The sequence below is a fragment of the Haliotis rubra genome, unplaced genomic scaffold, assembly GCF_003918875.1.
Source record: "Haliotis rubra isolate DU_JTF1 unplaced genomic scaffold, ASM391887v1 Scf107, whole genome shotgun sequence".
NCBI classification, from domain to species: Eukaryota; Metazoa; Mollusca; class Gastropoda; order Lepetellida; family Haliotidae; genus Haliotis; species Haliotis rubra.
The window spans coordinates 2,113,234-2,131,582 of NW_025764970.1; the positions used below are offsets into that span (position 1 = coordinate 2,113,234).

General features: G+C 41.1%; 1 protein-coding gene across 1 annotated transcript; it reads right to left on the reverse strand.

Annotated features, from left to right (window-relative positions):
- Positions 1-10,098: 10,098 nt before the first annotated feature.
- LOC124279883 (extensin-like) lies at positions 10,099-18,313 on the reverse strand. Its single transcript, XM_046715756.1, has 4 exons — positions 18,065-18,313; positions 17,761-17,954; positions 17,340-17,485; positions 10,099-10,409 (listed from the first exon to the last, which is right to left on the reverse strand). The coding sequence occupies exons 1-4, from the start codon at positions 18,311-18,313 to the stop codon at positions 10,099-10,101; spliced, it is 900 nt and encodes a 299-aa protein (XP_046571712.1).
- Positions 18,314-18,349: the final 36 nt, after the last annotated feature.

Below are 18,349 nucleotides of genomic sequence, written 5' to 3' on the forward strand. Positions count from 1 at the left end.
TTTGTTCGGTTGCTATGAAAAGATGTCTACAGACAAAGAAGGAAGGGCCTCAAGACAGAAATGTGGCCGAACAAAGCGGAATGATGACATGAGAAAATACTCAGAAAATCTACGTAGTAAAAATAAAACACAACAAGGTGTCCTAACTGACTTGACTCACTCATCAATTAACATGTTAATTGATGAACCTTTAACTGACATGACTCACTCATCACTCCAACAAAGGGATTAGGCCTTGTCAATTAGTGAATCTTAACTGAAATGACTCACTTATCAATTAACAAGGGATTATGTATTGTTAAACATTGAGTTTTGTTAGAGGCTGACACATGTCCAATAAATATTAACTATTAACTGTGTTCAAATCCACTAAACATGCAACTATCAGATATTGACCATAAGATTATCAGAATAGCCATTAATTCAATTATCACGTTGGTTTTACACTCACTTTACCTATATGAAATATAAGTATGAGCATATTGGTTTGTTTTCTTCAGAAGAGTCGTAACAGAGTGAAGAGTATTCGAAAAGCTGACCTCCCAGCCACAAAAAGACCAAGTATGAAGAGGCTTTGAAGAATGTTCAACTCATGTCATCGGAAGAAAGTGATATTGACGAAGGTGGCTTCAGATATTTTATTGTGCGACCGAAGGTCGAGTCACGAAACTGATGTCAGCAAAGAGGCTTGCTGATGAAACTTTTCAACAGTTGCAAGGTCAAGGGGCCATCCCAAAGGCAAGGCGTGTCCGTGGACCACCGTCCAAAACCAACATCCCAAGAATGATTAATCATCTGTCATGGGTCAACACTGAGTATGGAATGTTTTAGATAAGTGGAGAAAGTTTACGTCGCTTTTAACAATGTTCCAGCAATAATTAATTAAGTTGACGTGTCTGGTGGCTGGTGTATAATATATAGTATAATATATCTTCTATAATATATATATTATATAGGATGAAATAGATCAGATCATTATAATAGCATAAATGACGCTTTAATGTATATATAATGCCATTATAATGATCTGATCTATTTCATCTAAATAGACCTTTCTTTCATCCAATGTTTTGAAGCTCAAATGATAACATGGAAGTGTTACTATTCCAATCCATTCTTCAAATGGTCCAACAATATAGTCATTATGGTTACCACCGGCCTGCTGTTTAATTACTATCAAGTTGGATGATATATTAAATTATGCGCACAAACCCACACAAAATATCTGTGATTTGTGAATTCTGTTTTGACAAGGAAATATAAGAATCATTATATAAACTATGTTCCCTCCCTCTGAGAGGAGCATGACATTATTTATTCATTTTTTGATAATTTTATTTGCATAATAATGGGGCTATCAAAAATTGAAACAAACTCCTGTATACTACCATTGCGCCAATATTGCGATATTGACCATGGAACAATGTTAAAGGTCACATGCAACGTAAAATACAACTTTGCAGATTCTGATACCTTTTGGTATGGAGTTACCGAAACAAATCATAAAAAATGCAAATTCAACTTATAAGTTGTTAAAAAACACTTGATTAAAAAAAGCCCGAGAAATCGGAGTTCAAACGATTCACTGAATTTCCCCGAAACTGGGGAAAACTGGTTTCAACAGCTGCGCTGCTCTCATAACGCATGCGCAGTGAATAGAGTTCGCGGAGCTTGGAAATAAGATGCATATATCCTGATTATATGTAGGCCTACACAAAGAAGTAAATAATGTTACTCGTTATTAAAATAACATATTGATTACAAAACAAAACTCTTTAATGTCTGTTTCATTAACACCTATATGTCTGCCTGCCTGCCTGTCTGCTAATGACAATATGCAATACACATCTTCAATCACTGACCACATGCAATTTGAACTTAACGCGTATCGGGCCATAAACACAGGTAAATGAGTCAATAAAATCATCTCCGTTACAGTTGAGTGCACGCACACTGGCTCAGACTGGCTATCACTGACTGCTTCGTTTCGAGAGAAGTAAACCGAAGTATAAAATATTGCACTTTTGATTTGCGATTATGGGCTTATAATTTGTTTATTTGTTTTTTCTTAAGCAGCAATGCATTGCATATATCATGAATAAGTGAAAACTGTGTTTTAATTATGTTCGATTTTTTTGTTGCATGTGACCTTTAAGTTCAGTCGGTTAAAATGCCAGGTTCCTCGTTCACACATAGAAACTAAAACCTTATCCACAAAACCAAATGCAAGATGTCCCTCGTTTAAAAGCAAAGCGAATTTTAACAGATCAAGTTATCCTAAGATGGCAAGAAGATAAACGTTCCAGCCCTAAGGGGTTTCTATATTCAATATTTAAAACCCACTGTCTTTTGAAAAATGCCTTCTATTTCCAAAATCTATACATGACCCTATTTTGAAGTTTAGAACCTCAAATTTAAAATCTTACAATCGAAACTGGCAGATGGCAGAACATACCGAGAGAAGAAAGATTATGTAGACTATGTAATTGCAACTTAGTTGGTGACGAATTTCATTATCTTTTAAATGCACGTCACTTAATTCTTACAGAAAATCAAAGCTAAGCAAGCTAAGCAACTATTAGCAAGGTCATATCACCTGTCAATTTTAAACTTAGCAACTGTCTATCACTTTTATCTCTCATTTGTATAAATTGTTACATAAATAACTCATCATCATGACGCATGTCCATATGTATACACATTTGTAAATATTGTATAGTTAAATGCTCTTGTACCCACCGATGGTGGTTTTATGAGAATAAAGAAGTTGAAGTTGTAAGAGGCATATAAACTGGGAACTGGTTATCCCTTCAGAGGCTGTTTTAACTGTTCACTTGCTAATTAACAAGACAGCAGGCCTTGTTAATTGGTGAATCTTAACGGCCTTGATAAGGTCGTTGGGCGTACATTTACCATCACCCATCGGTTATCTCCCTTGTGGACATATAAAAATTGGAAATTAATCAACATACAACCAAGTTGAACCAACTTGTTTATGCTGAAAGATGTACATCGAAATGTATGCAATAATCGGGTATTGTTACCACATACTTGGTATGATGCCTTATGTATCCCCCATACTGTTTAATGCAGTATAAGTGAAATCTGCTTCAGTGTGCCAATGACCGATCTATTGAAGTTTTACTTTAGTGAATGCTACCTAACAAAATGATCTGAGATTAAACGTCTCACTGAAAATTTGTGTAATCTTATCTCAGGTACTAAGAAATACTGAATGTTTACGTATTACATATAAATCTACGGTACCAGGTTGATGTGTCTCAGCCATGAGTAAACTAACAATGTCATAGTGATTATATAATTTTAATTTCACCATTACATGAGTCATTAAAGCCTCATTTATGCCATTATAATGTTCTCTGATCCATTTCATCATAAATAGTAATTATTTCATTCAATGTTTAGAGGCGCAAATGATAACCTGAAAATGTTGCTGTTCAAGTTCATTTTGTAGCGTGATATTATTCAGTGGTCCAACCAGTATAGTCATAAAGGCTACAAACAGCCTGATTTTAATGACTATCAAGTTGTTAATTGGTTAATCTACGGCCTTGATTCGCTCATCAAGTAACGAGGGTCAGGTGTTTCGGCGTACATTTACCATCACCCACCAGTTATCTCCCCTTGTGCACATATCCAATAATTGGAAACGTATGGATATCTCATGTATCCATTTTGGATATGTCTTGGAAACATCATCTTTCCAAGATTGGAAATGTCTTGGAAACATCATCTTTCCAAGACATTTCCAAGCTTGGAAACATGCATTTTTTTTCCAGTGTACAAGCTCATGAACAACTCGGTGTTCGGTAAGACGATGGAGAACCTGAGGAAATGCGTGACCATAAAGCTGGTCCAGTTGAAAAAGGAAGACAAACTCAGGAGACTGATAGCCAGCCCGGCATTCAACTGGAGCAAGATATTCACCAACGACCTGGTGGCCCTGCACATGAGGAAGAGCCACATCAAATTCAACCGACCCGTCTATGTTGGGATGAGTATCCTCGACCTCTCCAAGCACCTGATATACGACTTTTACTACAACGAGCTCAAGAAACAGTAACGGCGACAGGTGCGAGGTGCTGTACACGGACATGGACTCCCTACTGATGGAGATTCGAACTGAAGATGTGTACGAGGACATGGCAAAACACATCCATTTGTACGACACCAGTGACTACCCCAAGGACCATGCCATGCAAAGCACGGTTAACAAAAAGGTCCTCGGTAAGATGAAGGGCGAGTGTGCCGGCACGCCGATCGACGAGTACATAGGCTTGAGGCCCAAGATGTACTCCATCCTGAAGGCCGACAATAGCGAGATCCGGAAGGCGAAGGGTGTCAAGAAGTACGTGGTGAAACAACACATCAAACACGCCAGGTTCAAGGAGGCCCTGTTCAGGGCCCGCACCTTCAAGCATCAGATGAACACTCTGAGAAGCGAAGGGCACAGGATATACGGACTGAGGATAAACAAGACGTCCCTGTCGCCGATGGACACGAAGCGTTGGATAGCCGCCGATGGAATCAACACGCGTCGCGTACGGGCATGAGAAAATTGAACCAAAGACATAGCCGTATGTATACAATGTCACGGAACCAGAGAAAGTTTGAGGCTATTTACTACAGCCCGCGTGGTTACTGGAAAGGAGCGAGCACCATACATAAGCTTGCCAAAATGGCGAGAGTATCCCCGGATGAGGCCAAAGCGTGGCTGGAAAAACAAGCCCTGTGGCAGATCTACCTACCGTCACCACCCTACGTGCCTAGAAGAAAGTTCGGCATTGACATACCCAATAGCGTCCACCAGGCCGACCTCCTGTTCCTATCCCACGACAAGAGGTAAAAGTATGCCCTAACTGTCGTTGACGTGGCTACAAAGAAGCCGAACCCTTAACCACGAAAGACTCGGCCCAGGTAGCCCGCGGATTCAAGCGCATATACAAGTGCAGTCCACTGGCATGGCCCACAGAGCTGCAAGTCGATCCCGGACGGGAGTTCATGGGTGCTGTGTCACAACTGCTAGCCAAGCACGGCGTCCAAGTCAGGCGTGGCGCGGCCGGAGCTCATCGCAGCCAAGCCATATTAGAGAGATTCAATAGGACTTTGGCCGAGCGCTTCTTCGGGCATCAGTATGCGAGAGAGATGGCCAACCTGGGAGACGATCGACAGAAAGTGTAGCGTGGCTACCTCAAGTGGTGTCAGCTATCAACCACGAAACCACTCGTCTCACCGGCAAGAAACCGGCTGACGCTTTCAAACTGAAATCAGTGACGGCCAAACCGGCTGCACCATCGCGTGGGAAGGAGAAACAGATACCCGACAGGGCCCTCGTGAGGTACCTCTACCAGCCGAGGAAACACGAAGGAGACACTCGCAAATGAACCACCGACCCGACATGGTCGGTCAAGACTTACAGCATAGATAAAGTGGACATCAAAGACGACGAGCCGAACCTGTACTACTTGAAAGACGGCCGCCGAGGGTGGTCGTCAGAGAGGAAGTGTTGATCATACCTCACGGCACCATGTTGCCACCCAAGTAGCGATTCAAGGCCATAGTGACCAGGAAGTTGGTTGGGGGATTCAAAAGTGGTATATACACTGGGGGGAAGAGATCGGGGCCTGATAAAGGCTTTATCTATGAAATAAAGCTTTACAGAGGTCTTTGGCAAAAGTGATCTCATACCCCAACTGTATATACTACTGCAAGTGTAATGCTTGGTTGTCTTCTCAGAGGTCCGCGCACGCGTGTTATATAGAGTCAAAACTACCAGCGACGGCTTTCAGTCTGTCCCAGATCTGCCAGAGAGATCATGTCTGGTGGTGACCAGGGGAAGTTACCCTAATGTTGAATGGAAACGTTTACAAACATAACATTGGAAAAATAAAGTGAAACAGCAGAAGTTATGAAGGCTAAGTGAACAAAACGCAGTAATAGTTAGTTAATGGCTAGTTATGACTAAAATGAAAGCTTATATAACTGGGGGGCTGGAGGGGTGGGGGTGGTGGTGTGTGTGTGTGTGGTGGTAGTTACATAATCAAGTAAAGCATAGTGAAATACAGTTCGGCTACATGTATATTGTGAGGAGGTGGCGAGGGCACAGAAGCTTGAGCATGGCCACATTGGTCTCAGCCAGAAGCCGACGTTAAACTTGTAATCATCACATCATCATCATCACCATCATGATCACACTCTCGCTAATCGTTTTGCATCTCTCCACACACTTAATGTGCAATAGGTGGGCGCTGATGTTGTGCATTTGGCAGGTAACGCCGCCAGAGAAAAGCAGAATCCTCCCCAGACATGTGCAGCTGTACTCCATCAACGAGGAGTGGTTGAACCTCCCCAACATCCAGGATGTACTTGTCTCCAAGAAGACGCAGAACGGTCCTCTTCACAAAAGAATGCTTGAAAACCCGAGGAAAAGCAAGAAATGCGGCACAAAAATAGAGAGTTGCAAGCAACGGTGTGGGCTCCTTGGCTTTAAAAGGCTGCATCTCAGTTGTTCGTGGGTATACGGTCAAGACAGTTAGTGTCCTGAAATCGCCAAGTCTTCATCAGGGTCAGGGTTAAACAGAGGCAATGAGCCCTAAACACACTATTCAAACACACACACACGCGAATGTCTTAGTGAGCAAGCCATAAAACAATGCCAAACGAGACCTCATTTATTCCTTCTGTCAGGCTTATTTTCATTCACCCATTTACGATTACAAATGCATACTTGGGTTCCTTCATTGATGTCATGATCTCAAGCCTAGCCTTGCCTTTCACCTCCTGTAGTTATGCTACTGCTATGAATCATCTTACTAATATGACGCCATATCTGCAATAAATGTAGAGTCGGGGTATTGAACGCAATAAGATAAGCAAAATAATAAAACATACTGATACAAGTACAACTTTTATCCAAACGATATGAACTGGACGATACATAGATAAGATATCCACTGTAATACTGAAAACATCCTCAGAATACGATCCAAATCTATGTCCAAAGCTATGTCGCAAAAGTGAAAGAGCGGTTCACCAAACCAACCTTTCACTACCGGTCAAAGGGGAACAACTCGTGCATGTATGTGTGATTTTACAGCACATCATGCACTGTTCATGCCACAGTAGTATCACTAAACACTCTGTATCGTCTGAGCATATGTACGTGTATCAGATTCATATTTAGGTATGATATTGTTAGATGGCAGGTGTAGTCGTGTACCAAGTATGGTGAGTGTGCGTCCATAAAGGTACCATCTCCGCCGAGCATGTACATAGACTATTTCTGTGTTATTTGAAAGCAAATCCACAGTTCCTGGGCGACAGTAGTATGATTGAAAACGCTGTGTCGTCTGAGCATATAGGTGTATCAGATTCATATTTAGATATGTTATTGTCTGATGGCATCTGTAGAGATGTGCCAAATAGGGTCACTTTGCAGCCATAATTACTTGACCTCCGTCGAGGATGTACATAGACTATTTCTGTGCTATGCAAATGACGCGCGAGGGTACGTAGTATCCAGGAAAACGCTGTATCTTCTGAGCATGTAGATGTATCCTATTCCTATTTAGGTATGATATTGTCTGATGGCATCTGTAGTGATGTGCCAAGTATGGCCAGTAGGCGTGCGCAGGTATAACCACCTCCGTCGAGCATCAACATAGACTATTTCTGTGCTCTTTTAAAGCGAGTCATGCACGGGGCCAGTACGGAATGCTAGGTTTTCTCATACGGTCCAAGGGGAACAACTCGTGCCGTCTTATCAGAGTGTGCAGGGTGCCCACAGAAACAGTACATGCACTGACGCATCACACTGCTCATTGTCTGTACATAGTACTTACTCCCAATATTTGTTGGAAGTACTATTTATTATATATTCGTACTACCTGTTCTTAAGTACTCCATGTATAGGTGTGGGACGACTGTGTGTTCAGGTCCATTGACGATCTTAATATAATGAATTTATTATTAACACCCACTCATTCTGTCATTCATTCATTCATTAATCAACGTTTCAAGTATTCTTTTGTTATACAGTAGAACATGGATATAGTGAACAAGGATATAGCGTACAAACGGATATAGCGAACAAATTTAAAAGTCCCGTCAATAGTCCTTTATAATATCATTAAAATTATACGCGAATAACAAACTCGTGAGCAGCGAATTAACGGCTGTAGCAAACTGATTTACTACCCCCAAGACCCAATTAACGATGTGATTAGCGAACTCACTGTGTCAGCTCAGTGTCAGCTCAGTGTCAGCTCAGCCACTTAGCGGTATACATCAACCTTGTTGGCGGCGAATCAACATTGTTTGATGGTCATTCATTAATTAACAAAACAAACATGTCGTGTTTAAAAGCTTGACTGACTTGATTGTGATGTCAGTAGCCCAGCAGTTTGCCACGCCCACTGTCACATCCGCTCCCAACTCTGATAGTGAAGATGATGAACCTCGCCCGAAGCCATCCTTTGCTGAGGCCAATGCAGCATTAGAGAGACTACGTCATCTACTTGTTTGTGAAGGTACAGATAGTTCTATCTTCAACTCTCTTGCAGATGTCTGTGATGCAGTTGACAAAATGAAGTCTGCAAGACGTGGTGTGCAGAGCAAAATTGTGGACTTTGTTAAACGTAATTAAGTTATATACATGTATTGTTGAGATTGTTGTGATTGCTAAACATGTTCCAGCTAATGTCTGTGAATGATCAATTCAGAATTTTAATGTTATGTCAATGTACATGTACAAGAATAAAGAATTGTAGCCTCAGCATATACATGTCTCTACATCTCTACAATCCAAGATGGCAGTCAAATGTGAATAACAAACAACGGATATAGCGAACTAAATTTCTTGGTCCCTTGGTGTTCGTTATATCCGTGTTCTACTGTATTTGGGTGGTCCTGAAAAGGACCGTTGTATGTAAGTACAAGCTCTGGTGAACTTTCTTCTTGGAGCTGGTGTACTTGTTCACAGCACAGCACTTGGTAGGTGATGGTGGATGGCTTGTTGTTATGGTCGTGACGGGATGCTGCAGCAGCGATTCTCTCGAAGATACGGTTCACAAAGCAAAGCCAACATTTCAATACAGTCCCTGTTTCGATGCGATACTGAAACCATACACCTACCATTTCGTTTGGATCAGTAAACCTCTCCTTCTTGTAGCTCTCTCGCTGCCATGTCTCCCACTGAAACAGGTGTTTACATGTCAACAAGCAATTAGTTACCTGCCTCACAAAACACAAGAATAATAAGTAAATAAGTTCACGAACATCTCCAAACGGTGCATGCTTCGATGTAATGCTGAAAACATACAGCTGCCATTTCGTTAGGCTCGTTAAGCCTCTCTCGCCACCTCTCTCAGCGTCCTGTCTTCCACCGACGCACGTTTCCAATGTCAACAGTTAACTAGAGTTGTGTCCCTTAGCATAGAAACTGAAAGAAGTTCCCGTAAAATCTCCCTGATTTGGCCAAAACACGGTGATAGCTTCAAACACCCCTCAAGGGTTGGGGTTAGGGGTTAGGGATGGGTATAAGACTGGGGTTAGTGTTGGGGATAGCGTGAGGTGTAGGATTGGGTATAAGACTGGGGATAGTGTTGGGGATAGCGTGAGGTGTAGGATTGGGTATAACACTGGGGTTAGTGTTTGGGGATAGTGTGAGGTGTAGGATTGGGTATAAGACTTGGGATAGTGTTGGGGATAGCGTGAGGTGTAGGATTGGGTATAACACTGGGGTTAGTGTTAGGGATGGCGTGAGGTATAGCATTGGGTATAAGACTGGGGATAGTGTTGGGGATAGCGTGAGGTGTAGCATTGGGTATAAGACTGGGGTTAGTGTGGGGGATAGCGTGAGGTGTAGCATTGGGTATAAGACTGGGGTTAGTGTGGGGTATAGCGTGAGGTGTAGGATTGGGTGTAAGACTGGGGGTAGTGTTGGGGATAGCATGAGGTGTAGGATTGGGTGTAAGACTGGGGTTAGTGTTGGGGATGGCATGAGGTGTAGGATTGGGTGTAAGACTGGGGTTTGTGTGGGGTATAGCGTGAGGTGTAGGATTGGGTATAAGACTGGGGTTAGTGTTTGGGGATAGCGTGAAGTGTAGGATTGGGTATAACACTGGGGTTAGTGTTAGGGATGGCGTGAGGTATAGCATTGGGTATAAGACTGGGGATAGTGTTGGGGATAGCGTGAGGTGTAGCATTGGGTATAAGACTGGGGTTAGTGTGGGGGATAGCGTGAGGTGTAGCATTGGGTATAAGACTGGGGTTAGTGTGGGGTATAGCGTGAGGTGTAGGATTGGGTGTAAGACTGGGGGTAGTGTTGGGGATAGCATGAGGTGTAGGATTGGGTGTAAGACTGGGGTTAGTGTTGGGGATAGATGCCACTGTTGGCATTAAGGGGACATAACTCTTTCCCAAAATGATTCAATGGGCGATAACTGATGGTGGTGTGAATTGCTTTTCTAGAGTTTTCCAAGTTTGCCATTTTGTGTTGGATCGTGGGAAGTGTGGCTGTCTTCATTTCAGTGTTTGCTCACGAATTTACAATTGGAAAAGACTCTTCTGTGGATTATTCTTGTTTGACTGTTCTACCACAGCATTATGGATTACAGACAGATTTTGTTGAAGCAGCAATTATGGCTGGCTTCCTTTGAGTGTTTGCTCACGAATTTACAATTGCACACTCTCATCACTGAAGCTAAGGAATGTTGGAATATACTCTGCTGTGGATTATTCTTGTTTTACTGTTTTACCACAGCATAATGGATTACAGACAGGATTTTGTTGAAGCAGCAATAATGTCTGGTTTCCTGTGAGTGTTTGCTCACGAATTTACAATTGCAGGTATGTCAATGTGTTTTAGTAATGCCCTGTGTTTATTGAAGTTAAACAGATGTATTCCTACTTTTGTAAACAGCATTTTTATGTCAATTACTCTTAGCGGCCGTAAATATCATGGTCAGAAATTGAACATAACAACTTTCTATCCCTAAACGTTCACTTGCATGACAATGTTGTTACTCTAATACCAATTGCCACATGGCCTAGGTGTATGCTGTCATTGTACATGTTTTGCAAATTTCAATGGTTGTAACATAATTCTAGAAAAAAAATTGATGAAGACTCCTAGTTCAAATGATCTTCTGAGATACAATATGAACTGACAGTTAGGTTTCTAGGTTAGGTTGTAGGTTAGACCCCGAACTGACAGTTAGGTTTCAGGTTAGGTTGTAGGTGCGACCCCGAACTGACAGTTAGGTTTTTAGGTTAGGTTTGAGGTTAGACCCCTAACTGACAGTTAGGTTTTTAGGTTAGGTTGTAGGTTAGACCCCGAACTGACAGTTAGGTTTCAGGTTAGGTTGTAGGTGCGACCCCGAACTGACAGTTAGGTTTTTAGGTTAGGTTTGAGGTTAGACCCCTAACTGACAGTTAGGTTTTTAGGTTAGGTTGTAGGTTAGACCCCGAACTGACAGTTAGGTTTCAGGTTAGGTTGTAGGTGCGACCCCCCCAAACCGAACTGACAGTTAGGTTTTTAGGTTAGGTTTGAGGTTAGACCCCTAACTGACAGTTAGGTTTTTAGGTTAGGTTGTAGGTTAGACCCCGAACTGACAGTTAGGTTTCAGGTTAGGTTGTAGGTGCGACCCCGAACTGACAGTTAGGTTTTTAGGTTAGGTTTGAGGTTAGACCCCTAACTGACAGTTAGGTTTCAGGGTTTTAGGTGCGGTTAGGGTTTTAGGTTAGGTTAGGTTAGACCCCAAACTGACAGTTAGGTTTCAGGTTAGGTTGTAGGTTAGACCCCAAACTGACAGTTAGGTTTTAGGTTAGGTTTGAGGTTAGACCCTTACTGACAGTTAGGTTTTAGGTTAGGTTGTAGGTTAGACCCCAAACTGACAGTTAGGTTTCAGGTTAGAGGTGCGACCCCGAACTGACAGTTAGGTTTTAGGTTAGGTTGTAGGTTAGACCCCAAACTGACAGTTAGGTTTTGGGGTTAGGTTTTAGGTCAGACCATAGGTTAGACTCTAATCTGACAGTTAGGTTTCAGGTCAGACCCTAGGTTAGACCCCAAACTGACAGGTTTTGGGGTTAGGTTTTAGGTCAGACCATAGGTTAGACCCCAAACTGACAGTTAGGTTTCAGGTCAGACCCTAGGTTAGACCATTTGACATGGCCAGTATAAAGCCAGTTGAAGAAACATTTGTGTTTCCCCCAATTTTCATCTGAACAATTGAAAACATTTCATCATTGTTGTGGAAGTCAGCTGATGTATGAGCATGGATGGGAATATTGGTTTGCATTAGTACCCGGCTCTGACCACAAGCAATCCATCATTTATGATTTCCAGTGGATGTCTACTACAACATACAAGGTGTTGCAATATGTTAAAAAGACCTTAGAAAGAGGTTACTTAATGCTTCATCAACAGGAATAGCACTGAACACTTGCAAGAAAAATAACTTTAGTGACTTGAGAACCCTGACCATATTGCCTGATGACAAAAGGCATGTTTTGGAAATTTTGCAAGACTGTATAAACTCTGTAGAACCCATCCCAGGTTTCCAAAAGTTTTCGCTTTGGTGAGAAATCAAGTGTAGGATTCAACATTCCCACTACTTCACCTACAGCTATAACCAGAATAACTGCTCATATTAGCGTTAACATTTGTCCCAACACAGGAATCGACATCTTGTGGTCAAGAACAGGCTTACAGGATTTGGTTGGTGACAGGGGTACAATGACAAGTGCACTATCCTTTTATGAAAGTGCCAACTTTCAGTCCAATCTTGATGGAAGGCATATGGATGTCAAAGGAGAACTGCGAAAAGTGTGCCTCCAGCCCCAGAGTGTGCAATTTATACAAATGTATTCAGATGCCTATTTGAAAGTCATTGAAAGTAATACATCCATATTTCATTGTCTTGTTGGCAGACTTGAATTCGTTGCATCTATTCCAAATGATACCGAAAATGTAAGACCTGAAGATTACCTCGATATTTCCCATTTAAGTCGTCTTCTTGAGCATCCCTCAATAATCACCCCGTTCTTCCTCCCAGATACTCTTGCTTACTACATTAAACAGGTAGGACTGCATCTTACTGGATCTCTGTGTACTCTGTTACAGCTGTACAAGAATACAGGCAACTGTATGGCTACATGGAAGGCTTTTCAAACTGAACTCGCCATAGAGAAACTGTTATCCATTGTGCTTCCGATCTGCACAGTTTTCAGTGAATCTTGGGTTGGGACTAGGCCATCCCACACGAAGTAAAACAGATGCTTTAGGCTTTTTAGCTCTGGAACCACCAACGTCATGCATGCATGCCGAGTCATCGTGCCCTACCCCATCTATTTGGACAACAAGCTTAGTCATCCAAAGACAAATCATCAAATGTTTTGGTTTCCGTGACTATCTCATTGGCAGCCCCATTGTGCTTGGTAGACGAGCTATAGAAATTTTACTCAAAGATCTTCATGATATGGGCAACAAATTTTGCATGCGACAAGAAGAGTTTGTACACAAGCTTCAGGGTCATTCCACAATACCGCCAGTGTGCGGTACTGTTACTGTAAATCAAATCATCCACAAAATAACCCATGTCAAGTCCATGAAATTTCCAATGGTATGGCTATCAGTGTTGGAACGTTTGAGCACCAATCCACAATTGGAAGTGAACGAACTTCTAAAGAATGGCTTATCAGAATTTTGTACTTCCCTGCTGTACGACTATATGACGCACAGAGGAATGCACGTCTTATCTGGGAACACACATTTGGGTATTGGAGTGTTTCCAATAATGTCGTTCAAGGAATCACCACTGAACACAGAGCAACAGTACTCTGTCAGCTCATTGTGCAAGAGATTGAATCAAGACACTTACTACACACAAGCCTTTTCAAGAATGCTATGTGTGGCACCAGAGGATTGTAATTGTGAAAATATCATTCCACCACCCAAAGAACCAACGAGCGAAGAAAATGTTCAGCGAGTAGAAGTAAGACACATACCAGCTGATGGCAAAGTTCGTTGGTCTTCAAATGAACTCAGTCTGTTGCATGGCTTGGAAGCCGATGACAAACTCTAAATGGCAAAACATAGCTACTGTCTCTATAAAGAGCAATGCAGGATCGAGGATATCCCAGACAGAAGCTATGAAGCCTTTAAGCGAAAAGTTTCCAGGTTACTGTAACCTATAAGCAAATGAACTCTGTTTTACATATCTGCTATTGTTTCACAATGCATCACAATTTGGGTCTGACCTAGGGTCTTACCAAAAAGCCTAACTGCCATCTTTGGGTCTACCCCTATGGTGTCAGACCATAGGTTCGACCCAAAACTGACAGTTAGGTTTTGAGGTTAGGTTTGTGGTCAGACCATAGGTTCGACCCAAAACTGACAGTAAGGTTTGTGGTCAGACAATAGGTTAGACCCAAAACTGACAGTTAGGTTTTTGGGTTAGGTTTGTGGTCAGACCATAGGTTAGACCCAAAACTGACAGTTAGGTTTGTGGTCAGACCGTAGGTTGTACCCAAAACTGACAGTTAGGTTTTGGGGTTAGGTTTGTGGTCGGACCATAGGTTAGACCCAAAACTGACAGTTAGGTTTGTGGTATCGGCCATTTTTGGGTCTACACTATGGTCTTACCAAAAACCCTAACTGTGTTATTTGGGTCTAACCTATGGTCTCACTTAAAACCTGATAAAAAAATCTAACCGTCATAACACTTTCTCTAACCTATGGTCTGACCATAAACCTAACCGTCATCTTTGGTTCTAACCTATGGTGTTACCAAAAAACCTAACCATCATCTTTGGGTCTATCCTATGGTCTGACTAAAAAGCCTAACTGCCATCTTTGGGTCTGACCCTATCTATGGTCTGACCAAAAAGCATAACTGTCATATCTGTACATTCTTGTAACTACATTTTTATCTTTGTACTATGCCATTATTATCTTATATTATCTTATCTTATCCACTCTTTGTACTCACTCAGCATTCACCTGATGAATGAGCAAGAATTAGCTCTTAAACATCGTGTAAAGAATAAAAAGAAGTTGTTATCCATAAAAGGTGTCATGTATTCTTGCCATATTGGGGTGTAACCTATCGTCTCACCGAAAACCCCACCAATAAACCTAACCGTATTCTTTGGGTCTAACCTAGGGTCTAACCTATGGTCTTACCCAAAACCTGACCCAAAAACCAATCCGTCATGTTGGGTCTAACCTATATGGTCTCACCCAAAAACCTAACCGTCATTTTTGGGACTTACCTATGGTCTTACCAAACACCTCACCATGAAACCTAACCATCGGCTTTGGATGTAACCTATGGTTTCAGCAAAAACCTAGCCCCAAAACCTAACCTCATATTTCACCTAACCCTACTTATGTTTATAGGGGTTGCTTTGCAAGAAAATGGTCTGATGTGAATTTCTGTCATAATTCATGATAACAAGTACATATTAGTGTCAATTGAATTTTATTTTCTATCCCTACGTTACATAAAGCACAATATCAACCGTCTTTCTCCATATCGGTTTCTCCACCCTCAGTTATCATGAAACATAACAAATCTAAACTATATCTTACGAACATTGTTCTTAAACTATATGTCATTCATTATCGATAAATATTTAGTTCTGGTTGGAAAAACGTTTTAAATATAGGTGCGAAATATCAACCGTAGACAGGTTTTTTTTAGAATAATAATTTATTCTTTAATGAAACATTCTCAAATAATCAGAAAAAACAGCAAACACTCTGATGAAATAATCAGAAAACACATAAAACATATGATGAAATTAACAGAAAACACAGTAAACACACTGATGAAACGATCAGAAAACACAGCAAAAAATCTGATGAAATAATCTGAAAACAAAGTAAACACTCTAATGAAATAATCAGAAAACAAAGTAAACACTGTAACGAAATAGTCGTAAAACACAGTAAACACCCTAATGAAATAATCAGAAACCAAAGTAAACACTCTAATGAAATAATCAGAAAACACAGATAACACTCTAATGAAATAATCAGAAAACACAGAAATCCGAGAAAAGGTCAAGGCCATGAGGTTGCTGTCATTCTTCTTGTAGGGAAGGGTCTACAGTGGAATTGTCAAATGTGAACCAAGCTTTTTAAACCTATTTGAAATATGTTTTCCAACTTATCACTTAATGATTTGTGATTAATGCATTGAAAAAACAAAACGTAATTTGTTATTACTGAATCTGGAGTTTGTTAGTTATTGACGGTTTGCCAACAATCACCCCTTTCCGGGGGATGCCACTTGAGATTGGAATGCGAGGCCGCTTCACGTATTGACTTGTAACCAAAGAAAGAGTTCAAACTGGAATTGTTCATAAAATGATCATGGTAGAATGGAAAATCAGAGGTATACAACGAAATTATAATGGCGTAGCGTGAGGTTTCAAATGACAAATTTAGAGCTATTGTAATTTCGTTATATACCTCTGATTTTCCAACACAGTAGGCTTATCTCCTAAGTAAACATTCTCATGAAATAATCAGAAAACACAGTAAAACCCATATTTCATATCCAATAATACTTATCGTATATATACTACCCATCAAAAGTTTAGACTCACTAGTGTAAATGTAGACACTTACTTCAGTCAACTGTTCTAAACTAAATGTTGGAAAATATTCCATTCTGTTTAAAGGTACTGCTTACACATGAACTGATGTATTGCAAAACATATTCGTAACGTTGAAAAGATTATTGTCAAGAGTTCATTTAATGATGAAAATCAGTGAAAATTGGCGAATTCTTAACAAAACTTTACACCAAAACGCAGCTGTTCACATGCACGATATTTGCACTTGCTCTTTACCAATTTCATGCAATATCCTAGTGCAATTCATCTGCATAAAGTTTGCAGTTGGTTCCCCCAAGTTAGTGGAGAAATCCATCTTTGATGTAACCACGTGTTTATACACAACATATAGTGGGTGCTTTAAGTGAGTCTTAACTTTTGATGGGTAGTATATTAATCACTCTCTTAACCAGAATTTACACTTCCATGCCAGTGTCTGCTTCTTCCATACATTTTTCCTCTGCTGGGTCCTCTGAAGGCTTGCAAGTCCAGCAAGGAATTGGTTCTTTTTTCCAGGTCAGAGTTCATTTTGTCTAAGTCAATGTGGCGCCTAGACAGACACAACTTGGCCCGCTTAGTGATATTTAAAATGTTTTGCGACATGTATTCTTGGAAACTTTTGCTTATTCCTGGTGGTTTCCACAAGTTCAATATTCTTCCCTCCTTAATTACGAAATTTGCACTCTCCTTATTACCTTTAAGGTCTTTCTTGTTGATCAGAAAGTTCAAGAATGCCACCTGCACACGGTTCAGTCTTTCGCTTATCGGCATTTCCTTTGGCAGGAAGGGTAACAATGTCGCGTGCCATTCCGTTGGTATGTCGTCAATTGACTGTACAAACCTGTAAATAATATAAACGTGAATACTGTAACATATGTGCGAGTGAGTGAGTGAGTTTAGTTTTACGCCGTTTTTAGGAGTATTCCAGCAATATCATGGCGGGGTACACCAGAAATGTGCTTCCAACATATGTATCAGGCAATATCCAATGACAGGTCCCATCAATATTCAAACTTAATATAAGCCTATTTTTCACATTAGGTTTAGCATGGTCATAGTGTCACTTGGCGCCACTCCTGAATTTCTTCACAAGTCATTCGTTGCCACAATTTGTACCTTGTTTCTCTTGGAGGCTCGGCTTGTTGTTCTTCTACCAGGGAACACTCTGGCAGTGGCGTCGAGTTGGTCGGCATGGGTGTGCTCTCACACGGCAGCGGCGTGGAGGGCTGCTCGTCATCCACTGTGATCCCCGTTGGGTTCGCTGCTCTTAGAAGGGCCTTTTTTATTGCTTCGTTCACAGCAGTCTTGATCTGAAGGGTGAATAAGGTTTGTTATTTAATAATGTGGTACATGTAATTATAATGAAATATGAAGTTATAATCTTGAGTGTCAGAAAAGTACTATTCCTTATGTTACATACCTCTTGATAAATTTCGGACTTGAAATCTTGTAAGTCCATTTTTGTTTGTTGCATGCAGTTCTCGAGCCTTAGGTTTACATCAGATGCAACCTGTGTCGCTATATTTATGGACAGGTTGTTCATTCTACCCTCCAGGTCTTTGATTTTCCCTTCCATCTGGCCTTGTAACCTCTTGAGGTCGGACGCGGACTTGGCCGCCTGGTCGATACACCATTGTTGGAGCTGACCAACAATGTCATCACCAGTCATAGATGAAGTATCAGCTATGCTGAAACAAAACATGCC

Coding starts and splice junctions, on each gene's coding strand:
- LOC124279883 (XM_046715756.1), bottom strand. CDS start 18,313: ATGACTGGTGATGACATTGTTGGTCAGCTCCAACAATGGTGTATCGAC. Junction 17,486..17,760: donor GAGCCTCCAAGAGAAACAAG/GTACAAATTGTG, acceptor TATTATTTACAG/GTTTGTACAGTCAATTGACG. Junction 10,410..17,339: donor CAACAAGAAAGACCTTAAAG/GTAATAAGGAGA, acceptor TAATGCCAACAG/TGGCATCTATCCCCAACACT.